Here is a 25,883-nt window from a genome sequence, read left to right as displayed (position 1 = left end):
ATGTAAAACTTGCACATGTGAGGGGCCCAAAGCTCCTTAGATATGCCACTGGTGCTCAGTGCCTTCTGGAATATGCTGCATCCTCTAACATTAGTCAAAATTGTTCTCTCACCTCCCAGAAAATAGATCAATAACTTTGACAGCCGTATGTGAGTCTTTTTTTTTTGAATTTGGTATCCATTTCTGCGTTTTCTTAGAGCCTGAGCAAACTTGCGTGCTTTGGTGAATTTTTCAGCAACACATCAATGCTACAGACTGAAAAACATTGCTGGAAAATGCACAGAAGTGTGCAAGTGTGCTCAGGCCCTTATTCAAAGTTAAAATGTTTGTTTCCAATGTACGAAAAAAGTGACAGAGTGATGCATTTTTGGCATACTGCAATAGTTGACAGATGAATTCTCTTAAACAATAGTCAGTATAACATACATCTTATGTAGTAAATCAGGTTATTATTCTTAACTTTTTATGACTGGGTATAATTCTAAACACAGCGATTGAACGTTGTCATTATAAACCAAGATATTATCTTGGTGTTAACCTGTGTTAGTTATCTTCTTATGACGTATAATTTAATAAGATCAGTGTGTATTATAAAGTCCCATTAGTAAGTTGTAGCTAGATAGTGATTAAGATTGTTGTTTTATGTGAGTCATAGGTTCAGTATGTCATATGGATATTTGTTTTAGGTCTATAAGATTTGTATTAGGTGTTTTCCATCTCTTATATTGGTATGGAGGATGAGGAATTATAAACAGCGCTGCTTATAAGAATCTTATAACTTATGGTATCTCAAACCTTGGAGAACGGGGGGATTATAACCACCCTACTGAGACTCCAGGGGAGAATTCCTTTCTATATAGAATAGCACAGTAATTTAGGTGTGTAAGTCTAAGTAGGAGAGTGTGTGTATTGTATTCCTGGAATTAATTAAGTCTGAGTTGTTGTTGTTTGTAGTTCTAATCTTTAAGAGCTAATGTATGAGCTACGGTTCAATAAATATCGTCATATGAATTATGTGAATCACGTCACAATCATATGACATATTATTTGTTAATATTCGGTTAAGGTATGTGTAGATCTACTTCTTTATATAGTGGAGCTGGTTTCTAAAATGTTCTGTTTAAGGTGTCGATGTCTTGTGTTGACAGATGAATTCTCAATGGCTCCACATGTGCAATAGGAGAATATGCATTTGTTATTTTAAAGAACGCAACAGAGGAGGAAGTTGACATATATGCTAACCTTGTACAAAAATGTGCATAAAATTCAACCAGGCCAATTCTCACACTTAAATTGCAAGCATTTAGTAAAAACTTTGCCTTTGCTCCTTTCCAATGTGTTTAGAAACATTCAAGGTGTGTTACAAACAACATTAAAGTACACCTGAAGTGAGAGGGATATGAAGGCTGCCATATTTATTTTCTTTTAAACAATACCAGTTGCCTAGCAGCCATGCTAGGCTGCAGTAGCGTTTGAATCACACACCTGAAACAAGCATGCAGCTAATCCAGTCACGCTTCAGTCGAGAAGCATATGATCTGCATGCTTGTCCAGGGTATATGGCTTAACCACATAATGACAAGCTGACTTATAAAAACGTCCTGGTAGAGCCTCTTAATGGCTCCAGGACGTTTTTATAAGTCAGACAATGCTGCTGCCGCTGTGTGCATGCATATGCGCGCTCCCGCATGTGCATTCCTGTGCACATGCACGTGAAAAAAGTGAAAAAAAAAACACCAAAGAAAAAGAAATACACCTTTATTTCCAAATACTATATTGTCACCATACTTTGTACTAGGGACATAATTAAAACGTTGTGATAACCAGGACGAATAGGCAGATACAATGGCCTAGATTCATAAAGCATTACCTCATGCGGTAATGCTGAAAACAGCAGACTTTCCCTAGCACTTAGCAAAGTGTCAATTCATAAAGGCTGTTATCGCATGAAAAGCTGACATTACCGACCAGGGAGATAAACTTGGCTGTAGTTACCTCCAACACGTCAGTAAATTGTCAGCAAATGTCAATTCATAAAGCCTTCAACAAGCGGAAAGCCTGGCGATAGTTACCGACACCTCTGGTGAGGCGTTAACAATGCAAAGTGCAGGGAGCTGAAGTCTGTGTGAGTCATCTGTGCAGGGAAAGTCTGTATGAGTCATCTGTGCAGGTAGGGAAAGTCTGTGAGTAGTCTGTGCAGGGCAAAACAGCAATATCACTGCCACACTGCTCTACTCTGCCGCTCAATGCTGCGGTAATTTACCGACCTTCAACGGCAGCTGGGGAAATCTTTATGAATTAGCACACAGACCGGGAAAATACCGAGTGCAATATTTTCCCGACAAGATTTTTTTTTATCGCACTGCTTTTTATGAATAGAGGCCAATGTGTGGGTTTTATGCACATTGTTTATATTAAAACTATAGGCGATGAAATTGGAGAAATAGTGTATTTTTTCATTTTTTTCAGTTTTTCCCCTTTAAAATGCATAGAAAATAAAGTAATTACTAAAAACAAATAACCCCAAAAAGCCCAATTGGTGGTGAAAAAAACCAAGATATAGATCATTTCATTGTGATTAGTAGTGATTAAGCTATTGGCAAGTGAAAGGGATGAGCACTGAAAGGTGAAAATCACTCCTGTCCGTTAGGGTAATAACGGCTTTGGGGTGAAGTGGTTAAAGTATTAAAGGAAGAGAGTCCGCAAAACATCCAGGCAGTTTGCATTGTTTAGACCCAAATAAATATGGCACCCTCCATACTCCTCTTTTCTGGTGCTTTAGTGGGTGTTTGTATTGATGTTGGGAATGGCACTGTATCATCAGTACAATATCAAAATATAAGGGGCCTTGTGTTAATACTGTATTTGCTACAGGCCACACTTTATCTATTACTGAACCTAAGAAAAGTATCGTACCTTTAAAGTTTATCTGCAGTCAAACAAATGCTACAGTTTTGCTTTCAGTGAGGCCAGGTTGAAATCCAATAGTCTAGTATTATTCAAAACTGTTCTTGTCATATCCTGAAAGGTTGATATTTAAACTTTTATACAAGCGTCTTCTTCTGTCTGAAATTGTCCTAATTCATACATGCATGGCCTCTGGGTGGAACAGTGGGGGACATTTATCAAGAGTGTCTGAAACAAAATATTAGTAGGATTTTAGAAATGTGTGCAGAACTGTCTCAGACATCCTAAGATATCACCAAATAGTGCAGATTCCTTCTTGCACTGTTAGGAATAGGAGGAGTTAGGAAGGTCTCTCAGTGTGTGAGAGGAATTGCTGTTGCTGAGGTAACCAATTTATCTGCTGTATTGCATCAATGCCCAGCACTGGAAGGGTTAAGCACAGAACAGCTTCACAGGACACCTGGCAGCAGGGAGGAGGAGCACTTCACAAATCATGTCTCACTGCTGCACCATAAAAGTGCTATTAAGCACTTCTTATCTGCAGCAGTTTAGGGGTGGATTTGCACTTTTCTTAACTGTAGTGCAACTCTAGAAATCCATGGTAAACTGCTGCTATTAAGTAGGATTTGAGAGGTTTCTTATCATGCAGAACAGTCCCCCTGCCGGTTAGAACAGTTTACGAAGAAAAAACTGTCACTAATGCTTTGATAAATCTGGTCCAGTGAGAGCAATGCCATTCTACAGTAGATTTACCTCTTATTTCCTATCAATGCGTAGGGAAGAAAGGGTCCTAGAACATCTGATAGAGTGGTTGAGCTACTTACCGTATCTGATTTTATTTCAGGCTCCATTCAGTCATTTGCTCATTTATGCACATACACTGTACTCAATTTGGATATGGCTGCTATAGGTAGATGAAGAGTTTGGAGTCACAGTGGTGTCCTGGGTGACAGGTAAGCCCATTCAACTTAAAATGCTAACAGTCTTGCCTGCTGCATTGCACTGGTCATACTCAAACAATATACAGTAGAGGCAGACAGGACTATAATTGGTTTTAAACATGGAAATTCAGAAAGATCTAAGTCATGGCAATAAGTACAATATCATCGGACTAACCTCCTTATCATTGTTTACAGCTGTAATTTAAAGGGGCACTATGGCGAAAAATAGTAAAATTTAAAATATGTGCAAACAAATAAGAAGTACATTTCTTCCAGAGTAAAATGAGCCATAAATGACTTTTCTCCTATGTTGCTCTCACTTACAGTAGGCAGTAGAAATCTGACAGAAGCGATAGGTTTTGGACTAGTCCATCTCTTCACGGGGGATTATCAGGGATTTATTTATTTTCAAAAGCACTTAATGAATGCCAGTTGCTCTGTCCAACTGCCAAAAAACTGTGTAGCGAGCAGGAAAGCTGCCCAGAATCACTGTTTAAGGGAATAGCTTTATAAAGAATAAAAGCCTTGCTGAGAATCCCCTATGAAGGGATGGACTAGTCCAAAACGCTTCTGTCCGATTTCTACTACCTACTGTAAGTGACAGCAACACAGGAGAAAAGTAATTTATGGCTCATTTTACTCTGGAAAAAAATGTACTTCTTATTTTTCTTATTTGTCTATGTTTGCACATATTTTAAATTTTAAAAATTTTCACCATAGTGCCCCTTTAACTTTACTAAAAAGAGTGAAAGCGAGGTGTGTTTATCTTACAGGGACAACAAAGGATGATTTGCATATTCAGCAGTGATGCATCGTGGGAGACATTATATGCTTACGCCACCCTGAATAATCACAAATACCTTTTGTTTTAAGAAGGTAAACTTCTGTTTTGCAAAACATTTTAGTAAGAGGGCTTTTTGGTCCTTTGTAGCCCCTTACACACTCCTATAAGTTCTGGTTCATCATGAGCTTACTGGGCAATCTGTAACTAAAAAGAGAGTGGAAAGAGATATCTGATCTGGCAGAAGAGTAATGACAGTGAATGTGAGGAGATTTGTTACGTTACACATCCAGTATAAGCCTTATAGAACCCAAACAGGCATCCATACTCTTCCATGAATCTACCCAAGCTCCCCATTGCAATCTACATTTTATATTGGATGCAGCCAAAATTCAACTGAAGTCCATTTAACTTGCTGCTTTGCATGGAGTTGTGCAGGTAAATGCAGTGCAGAATCACAGCATGTGATGGTCAGTGTGATTGGGATTTCATGCCATCCCCAGTCACCACTTCCTCTGATTTTAGCCTTAAAGGGAAGGTCCAAGCAAAATAAAAAAATGAGTTTCACTTACCTGGGGCCTCTACCAGCCCCATGCAGCTATCCTGTGCCCCCGTAGTCACTCACTGCTGCTCCAGTACCCCGCTGGCAGCTTGCCGACCTTGGAGGTCGGCGGGCCGCATTGCGTACATTTTTACTCATTCCCGCTACTGCAGGAACATTAACACATACATTTTTACGCGTTACTGGTTCAATGCGTAAACATTTAAAAATGTATGTGTTAATGTTCCTGCAGTAGCGGGAATGCGTAAAAATGTACGCAATGCGGCCCGCCGACCTCCGAGGTCGGCAAGCTGCCAGCGGGGGACTGGAGCAGCAGTGAGTGACTACGAGGGCACAGGATGGCTGCATGGGGCTGGTAGAAGCCCCAGGTAAGTGAAACTCATTTTTTTATTTTGCTTGGACCTTCCCTTTAAAAGAAATCTATTTGGGGAGAATCAGTACATCAATCAGATTTCATAAAAAATGATTAAATATGCCAGAAAAGTATTTGTCCCTTGTGCTGTGTGACCTCAGCCTCTTATAACCTAAAAACAAACAAACCAAAAAAGAACATACACTGTCCATCAAGTCCATCAGTACTAGGACATACTGTGACCTGGATTGAATAAGACCTTTCATAAGCAATAAGCACTAGCCACAACCATAGCATCTGGACAATATTACTATTATTATTGATTTATAAAGCTAACATATTCCGTGGCGCTGTACAGAGTAAAGCCTGGTACACAACTTCAATTTTGGTTAGTCAATGACTGGCCAATTTTACCGCCTCCATGTAGTATGAGGGTCAACATATTTTAAATACTAGGAACATATTGTGCAGGTATACTCTCATACTACATGGAGGTGGTACAATTGGTCAGTCATTGGTAAATCGTAATTGGACAATGTGTGCGCACCCTTAGAAACAAACATGGAGTACGTAATACAGACAACGGCATACAGAACATATAGACATTGGTACATGATACAGAATTGGTAGAGAGTAATTACAGTGACAGATGCAGCATGATAAAGAAATGTATAGAAAATTCCAAGATACAAAAGGGTGAGCGAGCCTTGGCCTTGCAAGCTTATAATCTAAAGGAATAGGGAGGAAACAAGAGGTGGGGGTAGTATAAAATATGTATACCTAAAGGCACTGGCCCTTATGCAATTCACTTTTTCTCCTGAGCTTTCTCTTAGGTGATAGTTTCACACCTTGGACCATATTCAACTCACTTTTTCTCCTAGGTGATAATTTTTGATTTCCTCAAACTAACTGTTTAGCTCTCTGCAAGGGATCATGGGGATGATCTACAGTATATCGGAAAAGTCTTCACTCACAGAGTGCAGGAAGTGGACTCACTTTAAAATAATATTGTGATGTCATACAAGCAGGATGACTGCAGAAGACATAACGATAAGTAACCAAGTGTCCCGCCATTAAACACCCAAGAAAGTGAAATCTATTTAATGGTTCCTAGCAATGCATAGATCTGTATACGCAATTACTGCAGAACATAAAATGAGTTATTAGTCCCTGGTGACATTTTACAACACAGATAAGTAATCACAATTCCAGTTTCCAACCCACACACTTCTGCATACAGTACTGTAGCCTGTAAGTAATCAGTATGTGCGTAGGCCTAAATTAAAAGCAAGGCTTGTCAATACGTCCTGCAGCGTTTGATGGACTTAGCATGAAGTCTTGAAAGATCATGTCCAATAATACCCTAGGTAATCGTCAGTTTGTTCTGGAAAGAAGTGACTCAATTTGCAAAATGCCAAGAAGCAGATGCCACCAAAGCACCTAGTGACAATAGATTGCTGTGTCTGTCTCAATGTATTGCAGATACCAGTTCTATTAGGCTGCTAACGCTTCAGAGTGACTGCATCTCCCATACCAATTTAAAAATCTGGGCAAGGAGCCAGCCTGGTCTCTGAAAGATTTACAGGTCCGCTGTCAGCACACAAACAGCATAAAAAAAAATACAGACATGCACTTATATTCAAATGCTGTCTCCAATGGAAAACAAAATCTAGACTCTGCATATAGTTGTTTCATTTTCTGAATCGGGATGAAATTTAAACGCATAACAGCTGTTTAAAGAATATTTCCCTTAAAGTGTAAGCACCAACCTGGGTCACTATTTGCTCAACCCGGTTTAAAAAGCAGTATAAATAACACTGCAACATTAAATTCTGCTGAGCAAGTTTTTAATTAGCATACCTTGGAAAAGCAGAGCACTTGGATGAGCTTCAAGTCTCAGCAAAAATGTCAGCTAAAGGGCACGGAGAATGAAAGAAATGTGGAGGCAATGTATATTTGTAAATACGGATGAAGTGGGTGCTCACTGTGCCACGCTAGTCCTTAGTCTCTTTGTTTTGGTTTATTGGGGAAAATAAAAAGGCTTTTCTTAACATGGTAAAAATAGAATTTGCTGTATCACAGTGACATATTTCAGAAGAAAGTGTGACAGACTTGGCAAAACATAGCAAATTGAACTTCAAGACCCCATACTGTATATCCAACACCATAAGGTGTGGCATATACTACTTCTTGCATGCTGCTCTCAGGCCTGGAACCCACTGAAAACAGCAAATGCAAAACGCAACCGCTAGCGTTTTGTCTGAGAGGTTTGCAAGCGGATTCATGCGCGTTTTTGGTCGTGTTTTGCAACATTGTATTTTTTTGCCCAGCGGGTGCGTAGCGTTTTGCGTTTTTATCCTGATTGGTCCTGTGAATTATTTTTAATTTTGTTACAGTGTGCTGAACCGCAAAACCGCTCAGTTTAGGTTTTGCTGAGCGTTTCCGCTAGCGGTTCAATACTTTACATTGAAGCGCTAACGCTCCCAAAATGCTGCACGTCCTGCGTTTGCGTTTCCCATCCCCATCCATTAACATTAGCCCAGCGTTTTGGCAAACTGCTAGCGTATCGCAGTGCTGCCAAAACGCTGCCAAAAGCGCTCCTGTGGGTTCCAGCCCTCACACACATTGAGGATGCTTCCTTGTTGGATACAGATGCCTAGAGTTAACCTCCCCCCTCCCCTCCAGTGCTCGGTGCCTGTGCAAAGCAACTAGTTGATTTGTGGACGCTAAAGCATACTCACATGGCGGGCAGAGTTCCTGTGCAAATACAGCATACCAATGGTTTCAATATCTGCATAGGGGTCATTCTGGGCTTCTGCAGCCGTCAGCGGCTTTGGGGAGAATAACCTGTTACAGTGATACCATTTGAGGATGAGCTGTGCAGCGCCACATTTTCATGCTAGATCATGTACACTTTAACCACTTCACCCCAAAGGGGTTTTTACCCTAGCGGAAAAGAGCGATTTTCACCTTTCAGTGCTCATCCCTTTCATTTGCCAATAGCTTAATCACTACTAATCACAAATGATCTATATCTTGTTTTTTTTCACCACCAATTAGGCTTTTTTGGGGTTAATATTTGTGTTAAGTAATTATTTTCTATGCATGTTAAAGACAAAAACAAGGGGGGGAAATGAAAAAAATACACTATTTATCCAATTTCATCCTCTATAGTTTTAATATAAACACTGTGCATAAAACCCATACATTTTATCTGCCTACCGTATATACTCGAGTATAACCCGAGTTTTTGGGCCCAAAAAAGTGGCCCAAAAGTGGGGGTCTCGGTTTATACTCGAGTCATATACTCGAATAACTAAAATACAACCCACTGCGAGCACCCCCGCCCGCCACAGGAAGAGTGGAGCTTGATTGTAAGCCGCTGTCAGAGCAGAGCAGCATGTATTGAGAGCCGCTTGCAGCGTGTAGTGAGCTGGCAATGAAACGGACACCTATTGTTGTCCGTTTATATGGTAACCCGGCAGGGCAGCGTATCTCCACAGCCGCTCACAGCTACATACAGCGCTGTACGGAGGAGGCTGCATCCTGCACTTTACGACGGCTGCTGTTGTGAGCTCAGTGACTGCACGTAAGTGCAGTTACAAGGTGGAACTGAATAAATGAGCTGCGCATAGGGGTGGACAATAACGGCAGCTCTAACATCAGTAACAGATGCCTCCCCACTATAAAATGGATTAGGCTGCATTGGCGTCAGAAAGGTAAAACTACTGACGTGGCTGCCTGGCTTTACATGCATATTGGCAGTGAAAAATGACTATATATTGAGCAAGAGCATTACTCCAGGAAGACATATGTATGTTAAGGGGTCTAAAAAAGATGGAATTAGCAATAGTGCCCCTTTAACATCCTTTATTTATGAATTAGCTGCTCTGCCCTGACAGTCAGCTGACAGATGAGGGGGAGGCATTTCCCTGTTTTCCTTCTATCCACTGCAAGACGTCCACTCTAAAAGTCACCAGTGGCTGCTGCATTTCCTGTCCCCGGCCTATACACGAGTCAATCATTTGTCCACGACGTTTAAGGTAAAAGTTGGGGGGTCGGCTTATACTCGAGTATATACGGTATTTGTCCTGGTTATTACAAGATTTTAATTATGCCCCTAGTACAAAGTATGGCGACAATATATTATTTGGAAATAAAGGTGTATTTTTTCTGTTGTGTGTTTTTTTCTTTTTTTAACTGATCTCACACGCGCGGGAGCGTGCACGGGCGCACAGTGGCAGCAGTGCTGCTTGACATCCTGGAGCCATTAAGAGGCTCCAGCAGGACGTTTTAATATGCCTGCTTGTCTTTAAGTGGTTAAAGGAACCTGCCATGATAGAAATATCACAGCTGCCATAGCTGACTTGTTCTGAAAGGGCAACCTATCCTTATCCTCTTTCATTTAGTTAGGGGTTGATTCAATAACCTACAGTAATATTGGGTTGTGGAGGCAGCACACAGCAATATTACCGGTACTACTGCCAGGAGGGTACCATGCGTTGCACAGTTAGTGCAACCCACACTACACATGTAATGCCTGTGTTGTTTGCTAAGGTAATGCGCATTAATTTACCGTAGCTTGGGTTACCCATGTACCACGGAAATGCACTAACTGTACAACATGCGGTACACTGCTTGCAGTAGTACCGGTTATACTGTCATGCACTTCCTGCGCACTGCAATATTAGTGTATGTCAGTATATCCAAGCCTAAGTGAGGTTATTAGTAACCTGGAAGAAGAATCTAGCCAGAGAAGTGAAGAGTTTCCTGGTCCGAATACTTGTGACGGGTTAGTGGCGCACTAAGTAGTTAAAGGGGCACTAAGACGAAAAATTGTAAAATATTAAATGTGTGCAAACATAGACAAATTAGAAGTATGTTTTTTCCAGAGTAAAATGAGCCATGAATTACTTTTCTCCTATGTTGCTGTCACTTATAGTAGGTAGTAGAAATCTGACAGAAGCGACAGGTTTTTGGACTAGTCCATCTCTTCATAGGGGATTCTCAGGGATTTATTTATCTTCAAAAGCAATGGCAGTTGCTCTGTCCAACTGCCAAAAAACTGTGTAGCGAGCAGGGAAGCTGGCCAGCGTCATTGTTTAAATCCTTTTTAGAGAATATCTTTATAAAAAATAAGAGCCTTACTGAGAATCCCCTATGAAGAGATGGACTAGTCCAAAACCTGTCACTTCTGTCAGATTTCTACTGCCTACTGTAAGTGACAGCAACATGGGAGAAAAGTAATTCATGGCTCATTTTACTCTGGAAAAAACATACTTCTAATTTGTCTCTGTTCGCACATATTTAATATTTTACAATTTTTTGCCATAGTGCCCCTTTAAGCAAAAATACAGATGACATATCCAATCCATTTCATTTTGAAAACAAGTTAAAAGTGGCAGCTCAGTTATTTTTATCCTGCTGGGCTACCCTTATATCAGACAGGAGTGTAACACTGCAGATCTACACTTGGTTATCCACTTCCAATTAAAAGAAGACAGACGTCAAATATATGCATACTTAAAGTAAACTGATTATTCCTGGCAGCTGGGTGCTCAATAAGTAAAATTCCTATAGTTACGATGACTACAGTAGAATCTCGTTATAGTAAACTCTGATATAGCAAACCTCTGGCATAGTAAACTCAGTCCCTTTGTCCCGAACAGGTCACTTCAAATGTATTTCCAATGCTAGAAAAAAACAAGCAGCTCACAGAATAATACCGAACACCATGTGTAATTTTCAATGGCCGTTCAGCAGCTGGAGTGAGCTTGAGAAGTCTCCTAGTGCATTACTGCTGAATATATACAAATTAACCATTGTTACCCTTAGAAGCTAAATACACCTCACAGACACCCCTGATGAGTCACGCGTACGTGACGAAACGCGTAGGGAGGAGCTAGCAGCCGGAAGGACGATCTGGAAACTATACAGCGGAGACTAACGGAGCGCCCGGCGAGCCTATCCGGAGAGGCACGGGGGAGAGCCCGTTTTAACACTCTATGCGCCGTTACATGCACAGCCATAGGAGGATCATAGAGCGCATACTGACCAGTCTTGCAGTAGTCACACAGGCTGGGTGAGTGCGGCCCCGAGGGGGGTTCTACACTTCTTTTGATGTACCTAAAGTGGAGTGGAGCGCTATCTATCCATATATAATAAACACACCTCCAGAACCGCTGGAATGCAATGATGTGTCAGCTTGTTAATTTGTACAGAGCCATAATAATCCAACATGCATACAGACAATTTCGTATTGTTTGATCCTCATCAGTGCATGGCATGGATTAATTTGGCTCTATGAAGTAGGGCTTGTAACACCGAGAGGTACAGACTAACCAGCAAGCTCATGGTGAACCAGAACTCATTGGAGTGTGTAAGGGGCTGCAATGGTCCTAAAAGCCCCCTTACTAAGATGGTAAGAAAAACAAAAGTTTGCTTTCTTAAAACAGAAAGAATTTGCGATAATTCAGGTTGGAGTGAGCTTGAGATGTCTCCCAGTGCATTAAGGAACCACTATATACTAGCACTGCTATGCATTGTGGTGTGACAGGGTTACTTATAAGATGTTTTATCGGTCACTATTTATTTTAACCTGTTACATAATGGTTGTTTGGACAGTTGAGCACTCCTCCACCCACAATCTGAACCTGACCCCCTTGCACATACTGCATGGGCACAGCCACAGGCCTGCACAATGCACCGGCGCTTGTCTACGCACGCACGCACGCACGCGCACGCACACACACACACACACACACACACACACACACACTGTATTTTTTAAAGTAGGTTTTGCATGTCAGGTCTGGTGACTCAATAGATTAGTATGGAGAGCATGGATTACACTCAACCCTTATCAAACTTTATGTGCAGATAAAACATCATGGATATGGCACACACACATATGTATGCATTGGTTGCCTGGGTGGGGGACATGTATATAAAAAAAAAAAAAAAAAAAAAAAAAAAAAAAAAAAGCACCCAGACAAAAGGGCATTGAAGATAGCTGGTTGTAGTAGATCGGTAAAATTGCTGATATTCTACTACTTAATTACAATAGTCAAATATTGGTAATCTTTACCAATATTTATTTTATTGTTGGTTAATAAGGCTTGTTTCAAAAATGGGTGCTAGAAGGACAGCCAGCACACATGGCCACGTTTAGCTGCTATAAACCGTAAATAGCATCTACATATGGCTACATTTTGGCTATAAACAATAAATAGTGGTTTACACACTATAAATAGCGGCTATAAACGGGTGCCCAAATTGCAGTTTATAGCCACTGATCGCGGTTGCATGTCATATCGGTGCCGCTCAGTTCGATGCGGGGAGAGCCGAATGACGGCTCTCCCTGCTGCCGCTAAACTTCGGGGCGGCATTGAATACTATTCCCCCTCCGAGTTGTCGCAACTCGGAGGGCAATGTAATTTCGGGGTCTGGCAGCCGCCAGAGCCCCGAATTACCGCTACGAGGGGTGCGCATCATAGCATTGCTGCTATCACGGCGCCCAGTTTCGAAATCAGCTGATTCGACTAATCACGGCTTTTAACATTGTAGCACCATTTTTTATCTGGGTGCCACCAACGCCCTTTTTATCTGCTTTGGTCTGGTGTACTGCAAGCACATTTTATCTGGTGAGTATACAAAAATAGTGATTATAACAGGCAATAATTCAAACAAATACACAAGCACAATACAGTCTACAATTTAACCACTTCACTACTGAGGGGTTTTACCCCTTGAGCACCAGAGCAATTTTCACCTTTCAGCGCTCCTCTCATTCATTCGTCTATAACTTTATCATTACTTATCACAATGAAATGAACTAGATCTTGTTTTTTCCGCCACCAATTAGGCTTTCTTTAGGTGGGACATTATGCCAAGAATTATTTTATTCTAAATATGTTTTAATGGGAAAATAGGAAAGTGTGGGAAAAAATTCATTATTTTTCAGTTTTCGGCCATTATAGTTTTTAAATAATGCATGCTACTGTAATTAAAACCCATGAAATGTATTTGCCCATTTGTCCCGGTTATAAAACCGTTTAAATTATGTCCCTATCACAATGTTTGGCACCAACATTTTATTTGGAAATAAAGGTGCATTTTTTTCAGTTTTGCGGCCATCCCTAATTACAAGCCCATAGTTTATAAAGTAACAGTGTTGTACCCTCCTGACATAAATATTTAAAAAGTTCAGTCCCTAAGGTAACTATTTATGTATTTTTTTTATTGTAATTTTTTTTTTTAATTAGAAAAAATAAATAAATTGGGGAGTGTGGGAGGTAATGAGTTAATTTTTTGTGTAAAAGTAGTGTATGTGAAAAAGGCTTTAGGGCGTAGTTTTACTATTTGGCCACAAGATGGCCACAGTAACATTTTATTTATGCGACCTGCAAGCGTCCGGAAGGACGATTGCAGGAAGTAGAAAGAGGCTGGGAACTTTTTTTTTCTCTTCACAATGATCGCTGCTTCTCATAGAAGCAGCGGATCATTGCGGGGGCTTAGATCAACGAACGGGGATGGATTTTCCCCTTCATTGATCTCCGGGTGAGCGGGCGGCGGCGTGCATGCGAGCAGGAGTGCGCGCATAAGCGAGCGGGAGCGCGGGCAGTACGGATTCCTCCGTACCTGGTGGTAAAAGGATGGAAAAAGGGACGGAGAAATGCGTACGGGTGGGGGTAAAGTGGTTAATGTTATGTACTAAACAATAATTTGTATAATTTAGGTCTGATTCGCTAAATCAAAGTATAGGATTCGACTTATACATGAGTCACGGGCAACACTGAGCACACTGAGTAATATGTGTACTATTAGTGACATGCCCATCTGCACCAATTGACACTTTCTTGATAAAGGAAATGCCAAGAAAGCACAGGTCTGAAAATCTTGGCCACAACAATTAACAAGAAAAGGGACAGGGGGGAAATACTGGGCTGCAGAAAGGGGAGTGAATAATTGCTGCACTTAGGGGCCTGATGGAGTTATTGGCTGTACTTAAAGAAAATCTGTAATGAAAAAAAACTCTCCTGGGGGGTACTCACCTCGTGTGGGGGAAGCCTCCGGATCCTATTGAGGCTTCCCCTGTCCTCCTCGGTCCCACGGCGGAGGTGAAAATCCTCTCGGAGCGGTGGCAATGTAAATATTTACCTTTTGGCTCCAGCGCAGGCGCAGTATCCGCTCCTCCCATGGAGATAGGCGAAAATAGCCGATCTCCGTCGGGCCGCTCTACTGCGCAGTCGCAAGTCGCCTGCACAGTAGAGCGGACCCGATGGAGATCGGCTATTTACGCCTATCTCCATCAGAAGAGCCGCAACAGCGCCCCCGCTGGAGCCAGAAAAGGTAAATATTGCACAGCGCGACAAATTGTCGCCTGTGCGTTCCGGGGGCTGCAGCGAGACCGCCATGTAACTCAGGAGGAGGTCGGGGGAAGCCTTGATAGGGTCCAGAGGCTTCCCCCTACTGAGGTGAGTACCCCCCAGGGGAACTTCTTTCAGCACAGGTTTTCTTTAAGGAACAGGAAGGGTTCATGGCTGCAATACTTTATGCAGGGCAGTAATTCAGCATTTTTCAACCAGTGTTCCGCAGCACACTAGTGTGCCGCGGGACGTTGCCTGGTGTGCCGTCCTCTTCTCCCCCTCCCGCCCATCCCCGCGGTCGCCGCTGTTATTACCTTAGCAGCGGCCGCTCTCCCCTCTCCAGCGCATGCATTTATTTAAGCAGCGTATCTCCCGGCTGCTCTGTGTGTGATGCGCAGGAAGCAGGGCTCGGTTACCATAGTAACGGCGATACATATCGCCGCTACAGGAAGCCGCTGCCATGCTTCCTGCCGGATCACACAGAGCAGCCGGGAGATACGCTGCTTGAATAAACACACGCGCCGGAGAGGGGAGAGCGGAAGCTGTTAAGGTAATAACAGCGGGGGGCACCACCTACCCATAATGGCTATACCGGGGCACTATACTAGCTATACTGGGGCACTATACTAGCTATCCTGGGGCACTATACTTGGGCGCTATCCTGGGGCACTATACTGGGGCACTATTCTGGCTATACTGGGGCACTATTCTGGCTATATACTGGGGCACTATACTGGGGCACTATACTGGCTATACTGGGGCACTATACTGGCTATACTGGGGCACTATACTGGCTATACTGGGGCACTATACTGGCCATACCGGGGCACTATACTGGCTATCCTGGGGCACTATACTGAGGCGCTATCCTGGGGCGCTATACTGGGGCACTATTCTGGCTATACTGGGGCACTATACTGGCTATACTGGGGCACTATTCTGGCTATACTGGAGCACTATACTGGCTATACTGGGGCACTATACTAGCTATACTGGGGCACTATTCTGGCTATACTGGAGCACTATTCTGGCTATACTGGAGCACTATTCTGGCTATACTGGGGCACTATTCTGGCTATACTGGGGCACTATTCTGGCTATACTGGAGCACTATTCTGGCTATACTGGGGCACTATTCTGGCTATACTGGAGCACTATTCTGGCTATACTGGGGCACTATTCTGGCTATACTGGAGCACTATTCTGGCTATACTGGGGCACTATACTGGCTATACTGGGGCACTATTCTGGCTATACTGGAGCACTATACTGGCTATACTGGGGCACTATTCTGGCTATACTGGGGCACTATTCTGGCTATATACTGGGGCACTATACTGGGGCACTATACTGGCTATACTGGGGCACTATACTGGCTATACTGGGGCACTATACTGGCCATACCGGGGCACTATACTGGCTATCCTGGGGCACTATACTAGCTATCCTGGGGCACTATACTGAGGCGCTATCCTGGGGCACTATACTGGCTATACTGGGGCACTATTCTGGCTATACTGGGGCACTATACTGGCTATACTGGGGCACTATTCTGGCTATACTGGAGCAACTAAACTCCCTAAACTGGGGCAACTATGCTAGCTATGCAGCCGCACCCCAGCCCCCCCCCCCCCCATAGCCTGCTGCACACGGCACTGACCACTAGGTCGCACAAACACCCGGGGGCCGCACCTACCCCCCCCCCCCCCCCCCGCCGTTCCCCGGAGAAAAATTTGGTCAGAAAGTGTTCCCTGGGCCGGAAAAGGTTGGGAACCACTGCAGTAATTAACCCCTCCTGGTCCCAAAGTGCAGCCATGAGTCAATAAAAAATTCCAGCTTAAGAGGCTTAAATATTGGGGTCAACTAATACACGAGGTCGACTTGTAACAGAGTATATATGATAAATGCAGCAATTATACATCTACCAGGCAAAAAACAAAACAAAACAAAACCCAGATAAGATTGTAAACTCTAAGCAAGAAACGCCTTACACAATATATAAGCGGTGAGGCTACATAGGGACAGCACAATTACACTGTTCAGATGTAATATGTGTAACACATTGCTAGGCAGGTACTGCATACCCGTTTTAAACATTTAATTATAGAAATCAAAGTAATGCTGTCTATATTGTTAAAAGAACGTAGACGTTTACTTAACCCATCTCAAGGGATTCTTGCTGTGTCCATTGGTGCTGTGAGCTATTGAAATAATTACATGAGATAGACAGAACTCGCGCTTCTAAAATCTAAAAGGATAAAATGGTGCTATTTTTGTAATTTCACATAATGACGAAGCTGAAAAATGTCAAGTCCCTAAGATTCTACCTTTATTGTAGCATTTCTGACAAGTCTACTCTTTACTGAATCACATCTCAGAGCTGTTAAGCCATTGTGCGAGATAACGGGTGGTGATGTGGTTACCTACACATACTGACTCTCTCACACAAGACACTGGGCAACATACGTGGAAAGAGGGCTTAAAGAGACTAGGTAACAAAATTTTCAGCCATATTTCTTCTATCCTATAAGTTCCTAAACCTGTTCTAATGTGGTCTGAATTACTGCAGCCTTTTCTAGTTGTACTGTCTTTGTAATGTATCAAATCTTCTCTTCTTTGTCAACCCGGGGAGGAATGGGCTGCCTCTGTTGTAATACGGTAGGAACAAGTTATGCACGCCCCTTGCATACCCCCTCCAGGCTCTGTGTGCTTTGTTTATTTCTCACATACAGCACAGAGAGTGAGTGAGTGAGTGAGTGAGTGAGTGTGTGTGTGTGTGTGTGTGTGTGTGTGTGTGTGTGTGTGTGTGTGTGTGTGTGTGTGTGTGTGTGTGTGTGTGTGTGTACACACAGCGCTTCTCAAAAAATTTGCATATTGTGATAAAGTTCATTATTTTCTGTAATGTACTGATAAACAGACTTTCATATATTTTAGATTCATTACACACAACTGAAGTAGTTCAAGCCTTTTATTGTTTTAACATTGATGATTTGGCATACAGCTCATGAAAAGCCAAAATTCTATCTAAAAAAATTAGCATATTTCATCCGACCAATAAAAGAAAAGTGTTTTTAAAACAAAAAACTCAACCTTCAAATAATTATGTTCAGTTATGCACTCAATACTTGGTCGGGAATCCTTTTGCAGAAATGACTGCTTCAATGCAGCGTGGCATGGAGGCAATCAGCCTGTGGCACTGCTCAGGTGTTTTGGAGGCTCAGGATGCTTCGATAGCGGCCTTAAGCTCATCCAGAGTGTTGGGTCTTGCATCTTTCAACTTTCTCTTCACAATATCCCACAGATTCTCTATGGGGTTCAGGTCAGGAGAGTTGGCAAGCCAATTGAGCACAGTAATACCATGGTCAGTAAACCATTTACCAGTGGTTTTGGCACTGTGAGCAGGTGCCAGGTAGTGCTGAAAAATGAAATCATCTCCAAAAATACAGTGGACCAACACCAGCAGCTGACATGGCACCCCAGACCATCACTGACTGTGGGTACTTGACACTGGACACAGGCATTTTGGCATTTCCCTCTCCCCAGTCTTCCTCCAGACTCTAACACCTTGATTTCCGAATGACATGCAAAAGTTGCTTTCATCCGAAAAAAGTACTTTGGACCACTGAGCAACAGTCCAGTGCTGCTTCTCTGTAGCCCAGGTCAGGCGCTTCTGCCGGGGTTTCTGGTTCAAAAGTGGGGAATGCGGCACCTGTAGCCCATTTCCTGCACACACCTGTACACGGTGGCTCTAGATGTTTCTACTTCAGACTCAGTCCATTGCTTCCACAGGTCCCCCAAGGTCTGGAATCGTTCCTTCTCCACAATCTTCCTCGGGGTCCGGTCACCTCTTCTCGTTGTGCAGCGTTTTCTGCCACACTTTTTCCTTCCCACAGACTTCCCACTGAGGTGCCTAGATACAGCACTCTAGGAACAGCCTATTCATTCAGAAATGTCTCTGTGTCTTGCCCTCTTGCTTGAGGGTGTCAATGATGGCCTTCTGGACAGCAGCCAGGTCGGCAGTCTTACCCATGACTGCGGTTTTGAGTAATGAACCAGGCTGGGAGCTTTAAAAGCCTCAGGAATCTTTTGCAGGTGTTTAGAGCAGTGTTCTCCCCAGAATTTTTTTCCAGCCGGGTGGCATGAAAAAGTAGCCGGGTGGGGCGAGATTATAGAATGCAGGGCCGGTGCTTTTCTGCACAACTCTGCTTACAACAGAGAAAGAGGTGAGCCGATGACAGCCGGGTGCTCACCAAAACTAGCCGGGTGGAGCACCCGGCTAACAGAGCCTGGGGAGAACACTGTAGAGTTAATTAGTTGATTCAGAGGATTAGATTATTAGCTCGCTTAGAGAACCTTTTCATGATATGCTAATTTTTTTAGATAGGAATTTTGGGTTTTCATGAGCTGTATGACAAAATCATCAATATTAAAACAATAAAAGGCTTGAACTACTTCAGTTGTGTGTAATGAATCTAAAATATATGAAAGTCTAATGTTTATCAGTACATTACAGAAAATAATGAACTTATCACAATATGCTATTTTTTTTTAGAAGGAGATATATATACATATATATATATATATATATATATATATATATATATATATATATATATATATATATATATATATATATATACACACACACATACACATGCACACAAGTTATTGTGACATACAAAACCCAGAAACATGGAGTTGCCAAAATATCCATTTAGAATTCGAATGATTCTGCCCATGCAAAGAAAAGGGCAGTAAACATCCAGATGCTTGCTATGGGTAATAGGTCTACTTTGAAGCTTAGGCTAGGTTCACACTGGGGCACTGCATTGCAAGGAAGAGGAAAAGTTGCATCGTGCATGATAGGTGCAATGCAGAACATGCAGTGAAGCACACACAAGTTGAAAATAAACTGATGAGAAAAACAATTGTATCTATCCTCCTACTTCTAAAAATGACTTTATTTTATGTTTAAACATTTACACAGTAGATTTAATGTTTTATTAAAGCTCTATAAAGTGTCCCAGAGCTGAACTACATGAACCCTTGACCTTTTTTCATCTATCTATTGCAGTTACAAATTCTTCTTTGCTCAAAAAAAGTTGTATGACTAGAATTTCTTATTAGTGAGGATTATGCTGTAATTCTGACTAGAGATGTGGCGAACATCTCTGAATCTCTTGGGGGTTTACTACTTCCGGGTTGCTCTGACCCGGAGTAGTACGCCTGCGCTGCCCGGCGGAGCGCATCCTAGATTGTGCTCCTGTTGCCGGGCACTTTCTGCGCATGACGTCATGAACGACGTCACGCTCATGCGCAGAGAGTGACAGGAGCGCGATCTAGGACGCGCTCCGCCGGGCAGCACAGGCGTACTACTCCGGGTCAGAGCAACCTGGAAGTAGTAAACCCCCCAGAGATGTTCGCCCGGCGAACCGTTCGCCACATCTCTAATTCTGACAAGAGAGAGGCTGTCACTTGCATGCCTGAAGGTTAACTCTTTCAGATAGGAAAATAAAATAAATAAATAAACAGCCTAGTTTTTTATATGAAAAGTATGCTTCACTTCAACTGTACACATTCTATAATGCAAAGCATGCCTCGTGTTAACGTAGCCTTAGTCTTTAACTTGCGCTAGACTGTTGATGTAGATGCCATGATTTGAGACACATTCTCTTTAGATTGTGGACTTTGGACTCTCGCACAGGCGTTCTATACAAGGTGGCCAGCGGGCATTTGATGGACTGTGGGTGTCTTTGGCGCCAATCTGCTGTGAGTTGATGGTCCTTGTTGAACACGAATTGTATTATATGGAAACCTTTTGCATTAAAAGAGGTTGCATTTTTTGCATTATACAGTGGGATGCAAAAGTTTGGGCAACCCTGTTAATCGTCATGATTTTCCTGTATAAATCGTTGGTTGTTATGATAAAAAATGTCAGTTAAATATATCATGTAGTAGACACACACAGTGATATTTTAGAAGCGAAATGTAGTTTATTGGATTTACAGAAAGTGCGCAACAAAATTAAGCAGGTGCATAAATATGGGCACTGTTGTCATTTTATTGAATCCAAAACCTTTAGAACTAATTTATGGAACTCAAATTGGCTTATTTATCTCAGTGACCCCTGACCTACATACACAGGTGAATCCAATTATGATAAAGTATTTAAGGGGGTCAATTGTAAGTTTCCCTCCTATTTTAATTTTCTCTGAAGAGTAGCAACATGGGGGTCTCAAAACAACTCTCAAATGACTTGAAGACAAAGATTGTTCACCATCATGGTTAAGGGGAAGAATACAGAAAGCTGTATCAGAGATTTCAGCTGTCTGTTTCCACAGTTAGGAACATATTAAGGAAATGGAAGACCACAGGCTCAGTTCAAGTTAAGGCTCGAAGTGGCAGACCAAGAATAATCTTGAACAGGCAGAAACAACGAATGGTGACAACAGTCAGAGTCAACCCACAGACCAGCACTAAAGACCTACAACATAATATTGCTGCAGATGGAGTCACTGTGCATCGTTCAACCATTCGGCGCACTTTACACAAGTAGATGGTGTATGCGAGAGGAAGTCTTTTCACCGCCCACAGCACAAACAGAGCCACTTGAGGTATGCTAAAGCACTTTTAGACAAGCCAGCTTCATTTTGGATTACGGTGCTGTGGACTGATAAAACTAAAATGGAGTTATTTGGGCATAACAAGGGGTGTTATAAGTGGAGGAAAAAGAACACAGCATTCCAAAAAAACAAAAACAAAAACAAAAAAAACCTGCTACAGTAAAAGATGGTGGTGGTTCCATCATGCTGTAAAGTTGTGTGGCCAGTGCAGGGACTGGGAATCTTGTCACAGTTGAGAGACGCATGGATTCCACTAAGTATCAGCAGATTCTGGAGACCAATGTCCAGGAATCAGTGACAAAGCTAAAGCTGAGCTGGATCTTTCAACAAGACAATGACCCTAAACACTGCTCAAAATCCACTACTCATGCAGAGGAACAAGTACAACATTCTGGGATGGCCATCTCAGTCCCCAGACCTGAATATACCTGAAAATCTGTGGTGTGAGTTACAGAGAGCTGTCCATTCTTGGAAGCCATCAAACCTGAATGAACTAGAGATGTTTTATAAAGAAGAATGGTCCAAAATACCTTCATCCAGAATCCAGGCTCTCATTGGAATCTACAGGAAGCATTTAGAGGCGGTAATTTCTGCAAAAGGATGATCTACTAAATATTGATTTCATTCCTTTTTCTGGTGCCCAAATTTATGCACCTGCCTAATTTTGTTTAAACAATTATTGCACACTTTCTGTAAATCCAATAAACTTCATTTCACTTCTCAAATATCACTGTGTGCGTCTCCTACACCTACATGATATATTTAACTGACATTTTTTTTTCATAACAACCAACGATTTATACAGGAAAATCATGAAGATTAACAAGGTTGACCAAACTTTCGCATCCCACTGTATATCTGAGTGTGCTGATCTTTCTGCAATACAGAAGATTGTTGATGTGACATGACAATTTGTTTTCTGGATTTTGAAAATAAATGCAAAATTTTGCTATATATAATCAGTCTTTTCAATAATATATTAACATGCTATATAGAGATGACTTAACTAAAAGCACAATAAAGCGAGATATGTAATTACGGTAAATTCACAAAACCACAAAATATGGGACACACACAGGCCATTACCCACAAAACTGAGAACTCAGCCTTGTCCTTCCTTCCAACCCTTGTATGTACAAAACAGGAGGATACACAGCCCCACCCATTCATGCCAAACCAAGCTGCCTGTCCCACTACCACACAATCCCTGACTTAGTAAAATGCCTTTATTACTTCATGACACATCTGCCACCCTGGCTCATCCACCCTCAGCCTTGTGCAGCAACAGCCAAACCCTTTCAGGAGGAGGACTGGCTGAGTGTATTAAATGGCCGTTCTCACTTTTTTCTTCTGCTGCACCCACATTATACTGCTGCCTTACTCCCTACCTCAAATGCAACAGCCCCATCGCTCTTTTCCTAAAATACACTGTATCGACCCGTCCAACCCATTGCCACAGTTGGACCTGTGCTGTGCCCTATGGGAATATATTTGCTAGTTCTAATAATAAGAGGGCTACAAACCGTAGTTTTCTAAGTCTGTTCTCTGTGCTCTTTGTAAGGTTGTTTGTCTCCTCCTTCCACTTGTAGCTCGTCTTTTGTTGAGCGGTCAGTAGTCTCATTAGTTCCTGCATGGACTTTCGGCAGCTGTCTTCCATCTCCTGCAGTTGTACCTCATAGCCTTGCTCCTTCACAGAGAACTCATGTGTCATAGTACTTATCTAGGGGGAAAAAACACAGAAAAACAGACATGGCATATTTGCCTCATCAATATTAACAGCAAATGTTTACTCGATGAAATTATTGCTTTACAGAACTGTAACTTTCAATGGCAAAGTGTAAATGATTCTACCATGAACTTAGGATTCTACTTTATATCAAATCTTCTAGGTATAACCAAGGACTTATTGACCCACACAATTCTTCCTCTCAGTCTCTCATGCCAATCATAAGAGACTGAGTAAAGGTACAGTGATTTTGGTACACTTACTATCATCACACATAGCATGGTGCAGAGTACAAGTAGTAGGAGCCATAAATACATACGGTACACAGTACAGACAACGCTAGAGGGAGAATCCTGATTTTACAAGATCACAATCTATAGGGGAGTAGCTTGGGGATACTACATAAAGTGACAAATGGGTTAGTGATTGAGGCTGCAGGGTGCGGACATCTGGTGCAGATGTGGATAGGTCTCAAGGTGACTATTATATGCTTGTCTGAAATGGTGCATTTTAAGGATACGTTTGAAGATTTCAAGGCTTGGATCACGGTGAATAGGATAAGGAGGGGTAAAACCTGTGACAACTCATGCTACAGTGAGGGCTCGTTTCCATGCAGCTCAGAGCTCCATGGCTCTTTACTGAATGGGATCGTGGGCTGAATTGCTCCGAAATACAGCAAACCATGCATGGCGATTCAGCTGTGAATCGCCATGCATGAATGGAAATGCAGACAGTGCAATTTATGCACTGTCTGCTGCCCCTGCAATCCTGTTTCCATAAGCGTGCCTGAAAGCACACTATATGGAAATGAGCCCTGAGAAGAGATTACCAAAACAGAAAATAAGAGGGTTTCATGTGAGGAGCAAAGGTTGCAAAGTGACTTAGAGAGTAGCGAGTAGGAAAACAGGTGGAGTTTGACGCTGGTGAGTAGGGCAGGATGTTAAAACTCTTGCATATTTTTTCCTGTGTATTTTTTGTATGATTTTGTATTTTTTTTTATTGTTCCTACAATATAAGTTTTAGGGGCTTTCTATTCTTCATTGATTTCAGTTTGTAAGCTATGCAACTGGTAGATGTAAAACAAACATTTTTAGGAGTAGGACAGATTATTTATTGCTTCAGTTTATTTTCTGTTTAGGTTTGTTTTTAAGGGCAGAGCACCAGGACAACAGTCAGACAAGTGTCAAAATAATCTCTCACAGGTTTAAGATTTTACAAAAATCATAACGCTGCTGTGGGAACACCCTTATAGGGTTTCAGTAGCAAAGGGCTTTTCAAAGCTTGGTGTGTGCTAGCCCTAACAGCTTATCTTTTTCTGGACATTTGTAAACAACTCCATCCAATGGTAAAATGATTGTAGAAACTGCAGAATAATTTAAAAGGTACTGTTTTTGTAGGATTGCATTGTTCCCATACAGAACGAATTCTACATCTTGAGGTGAATTTTCTACTTTAAGAGAAAACAACCACATGGGCACAGATGCAGCCATATGTATGTGATGGATTGGGAAAAAGTGCTGGTTGTTTCCCCGATATTGAATGAGGACATAATCATTTTCAGAACCACATGAAAATGCTGTTGAGATCCAAATGCCTTGTTTCTGAATTCTCTTTTTTTACATTAACCATCTGTTTGTTGGGTGATTTGTATGGATGCATTTGAAAATTTTATTGTAATTTATGGAAAGTGCTTAGTTATTTAATTACTGTTCTGAGATATACATAAAGAAATTTTGAATGCGGTACTCAGCCGCAGTCATTTGTGCTCTTTTCACTTTGTTCCATACACAAAATGCTAGCTCTGGGATGGGAAACTTTTGGTGCTGCAGCTGTGCCAAACCATATTTGACATGCTAAGCAGCCATCATCTCTAATTCTGCAATGTTCAAAGTAAACCTGTCTGGTCAAAGAATGAGGCCTGATCGAAAACTCCTGTTTATGCAGTCTGTGAGTACTTCGCTCACCCTGTATTGACTTACTCTATACCCTGGAAGCTCAGTTATTTTACACTTTTTTTTTTCATCAAACTTTATTGCTCAAAAAGTCAGATATATATAAACATAAACTTTGTATCATAAGCACGTGGTTACTGAATATGCATACATGGAATTGTCATTCTTGTATAATAGCACAGTTATTTCATACACTTATTTTTTGTTGTTCTTCCATAGGATACTCAGGGACATTACATTTATATCCCCCCATCTAGGAATAGCAACCTATTTCTCATTGGGCAGTTGGTCCTAAGGACCCCAATGAGCTACTAGTGGTCGCTTGTATAGCGTGTATTAATCATATATTAGTGGTGTAGTATTTTCCAGCATCATTCAGCATAAGCAAAGAAAAGACATAAGTCGTGGAGTCAGCAATTTAAAGGAAATAAAGAAACATAACAGAAACATAACAGAAAGAAAGGAAAAATATATGGTGAACTTATTATTGTGGTTACCATTGACGGTCTGAGCTTGTCATGTTTAATTATCTGGTCCTGATGATGACGTTAAGGCTTGATCTCTAAGTCAATAATATAACGCTAGTTTCGTATCTAGTTGCTGTTCTATGGAGTATTAGTGTCCTATCCACAAATTAGGCATGTTAAGGGGGCAGACTCTCCCTGTATTCT

At 41.8% G+C, this 25,883-nt stretch overlaps 1 protein-coding gene across 1 annotated transcript in view; it reads right to left on the bottom strand.

Moving 5' to 3' along the window:
• SCLT1 (sodium channel and clathrin linker 1) overlaps window positions 1-25,883 on the bottom strand; it is a 281,942-nt gene that overhangs the window by 18,816 nt on the left and 237,243 nt on the right. Inside the window, exon 19 of the mRNA XM_068279885.1 lies at window positions 23,058-23,254. Coding sequence (XP_068135986.1) covers window positions 23,058-23,254 — 197 coding nt within the window. The remainder of the gene's footprint in view (window positions 1-23,057; window positions 23,255-25,883) is intronic.

The sequence above is a fragment of the Hyperolius riggenbachi genome, chromosome 1 (genome assembly GCF_040937935.1).
Source record: "Hyperolius riggenbachi isolate aHypRig1 chromosome 1, aHypRig1.pri, whole genome shotgun sequence".
NCBI lineage: Eukaryota > Metazoa > Chordata > Amphibia > Anura > Hyperoliidae > Hyperolius > Hyperolius riggenbachi.
The sequence above is the reverse complement of the archived record's forward strand: the minus strand, read 5'-3'. Positions and strand labels throughout refer to the sequence as shown.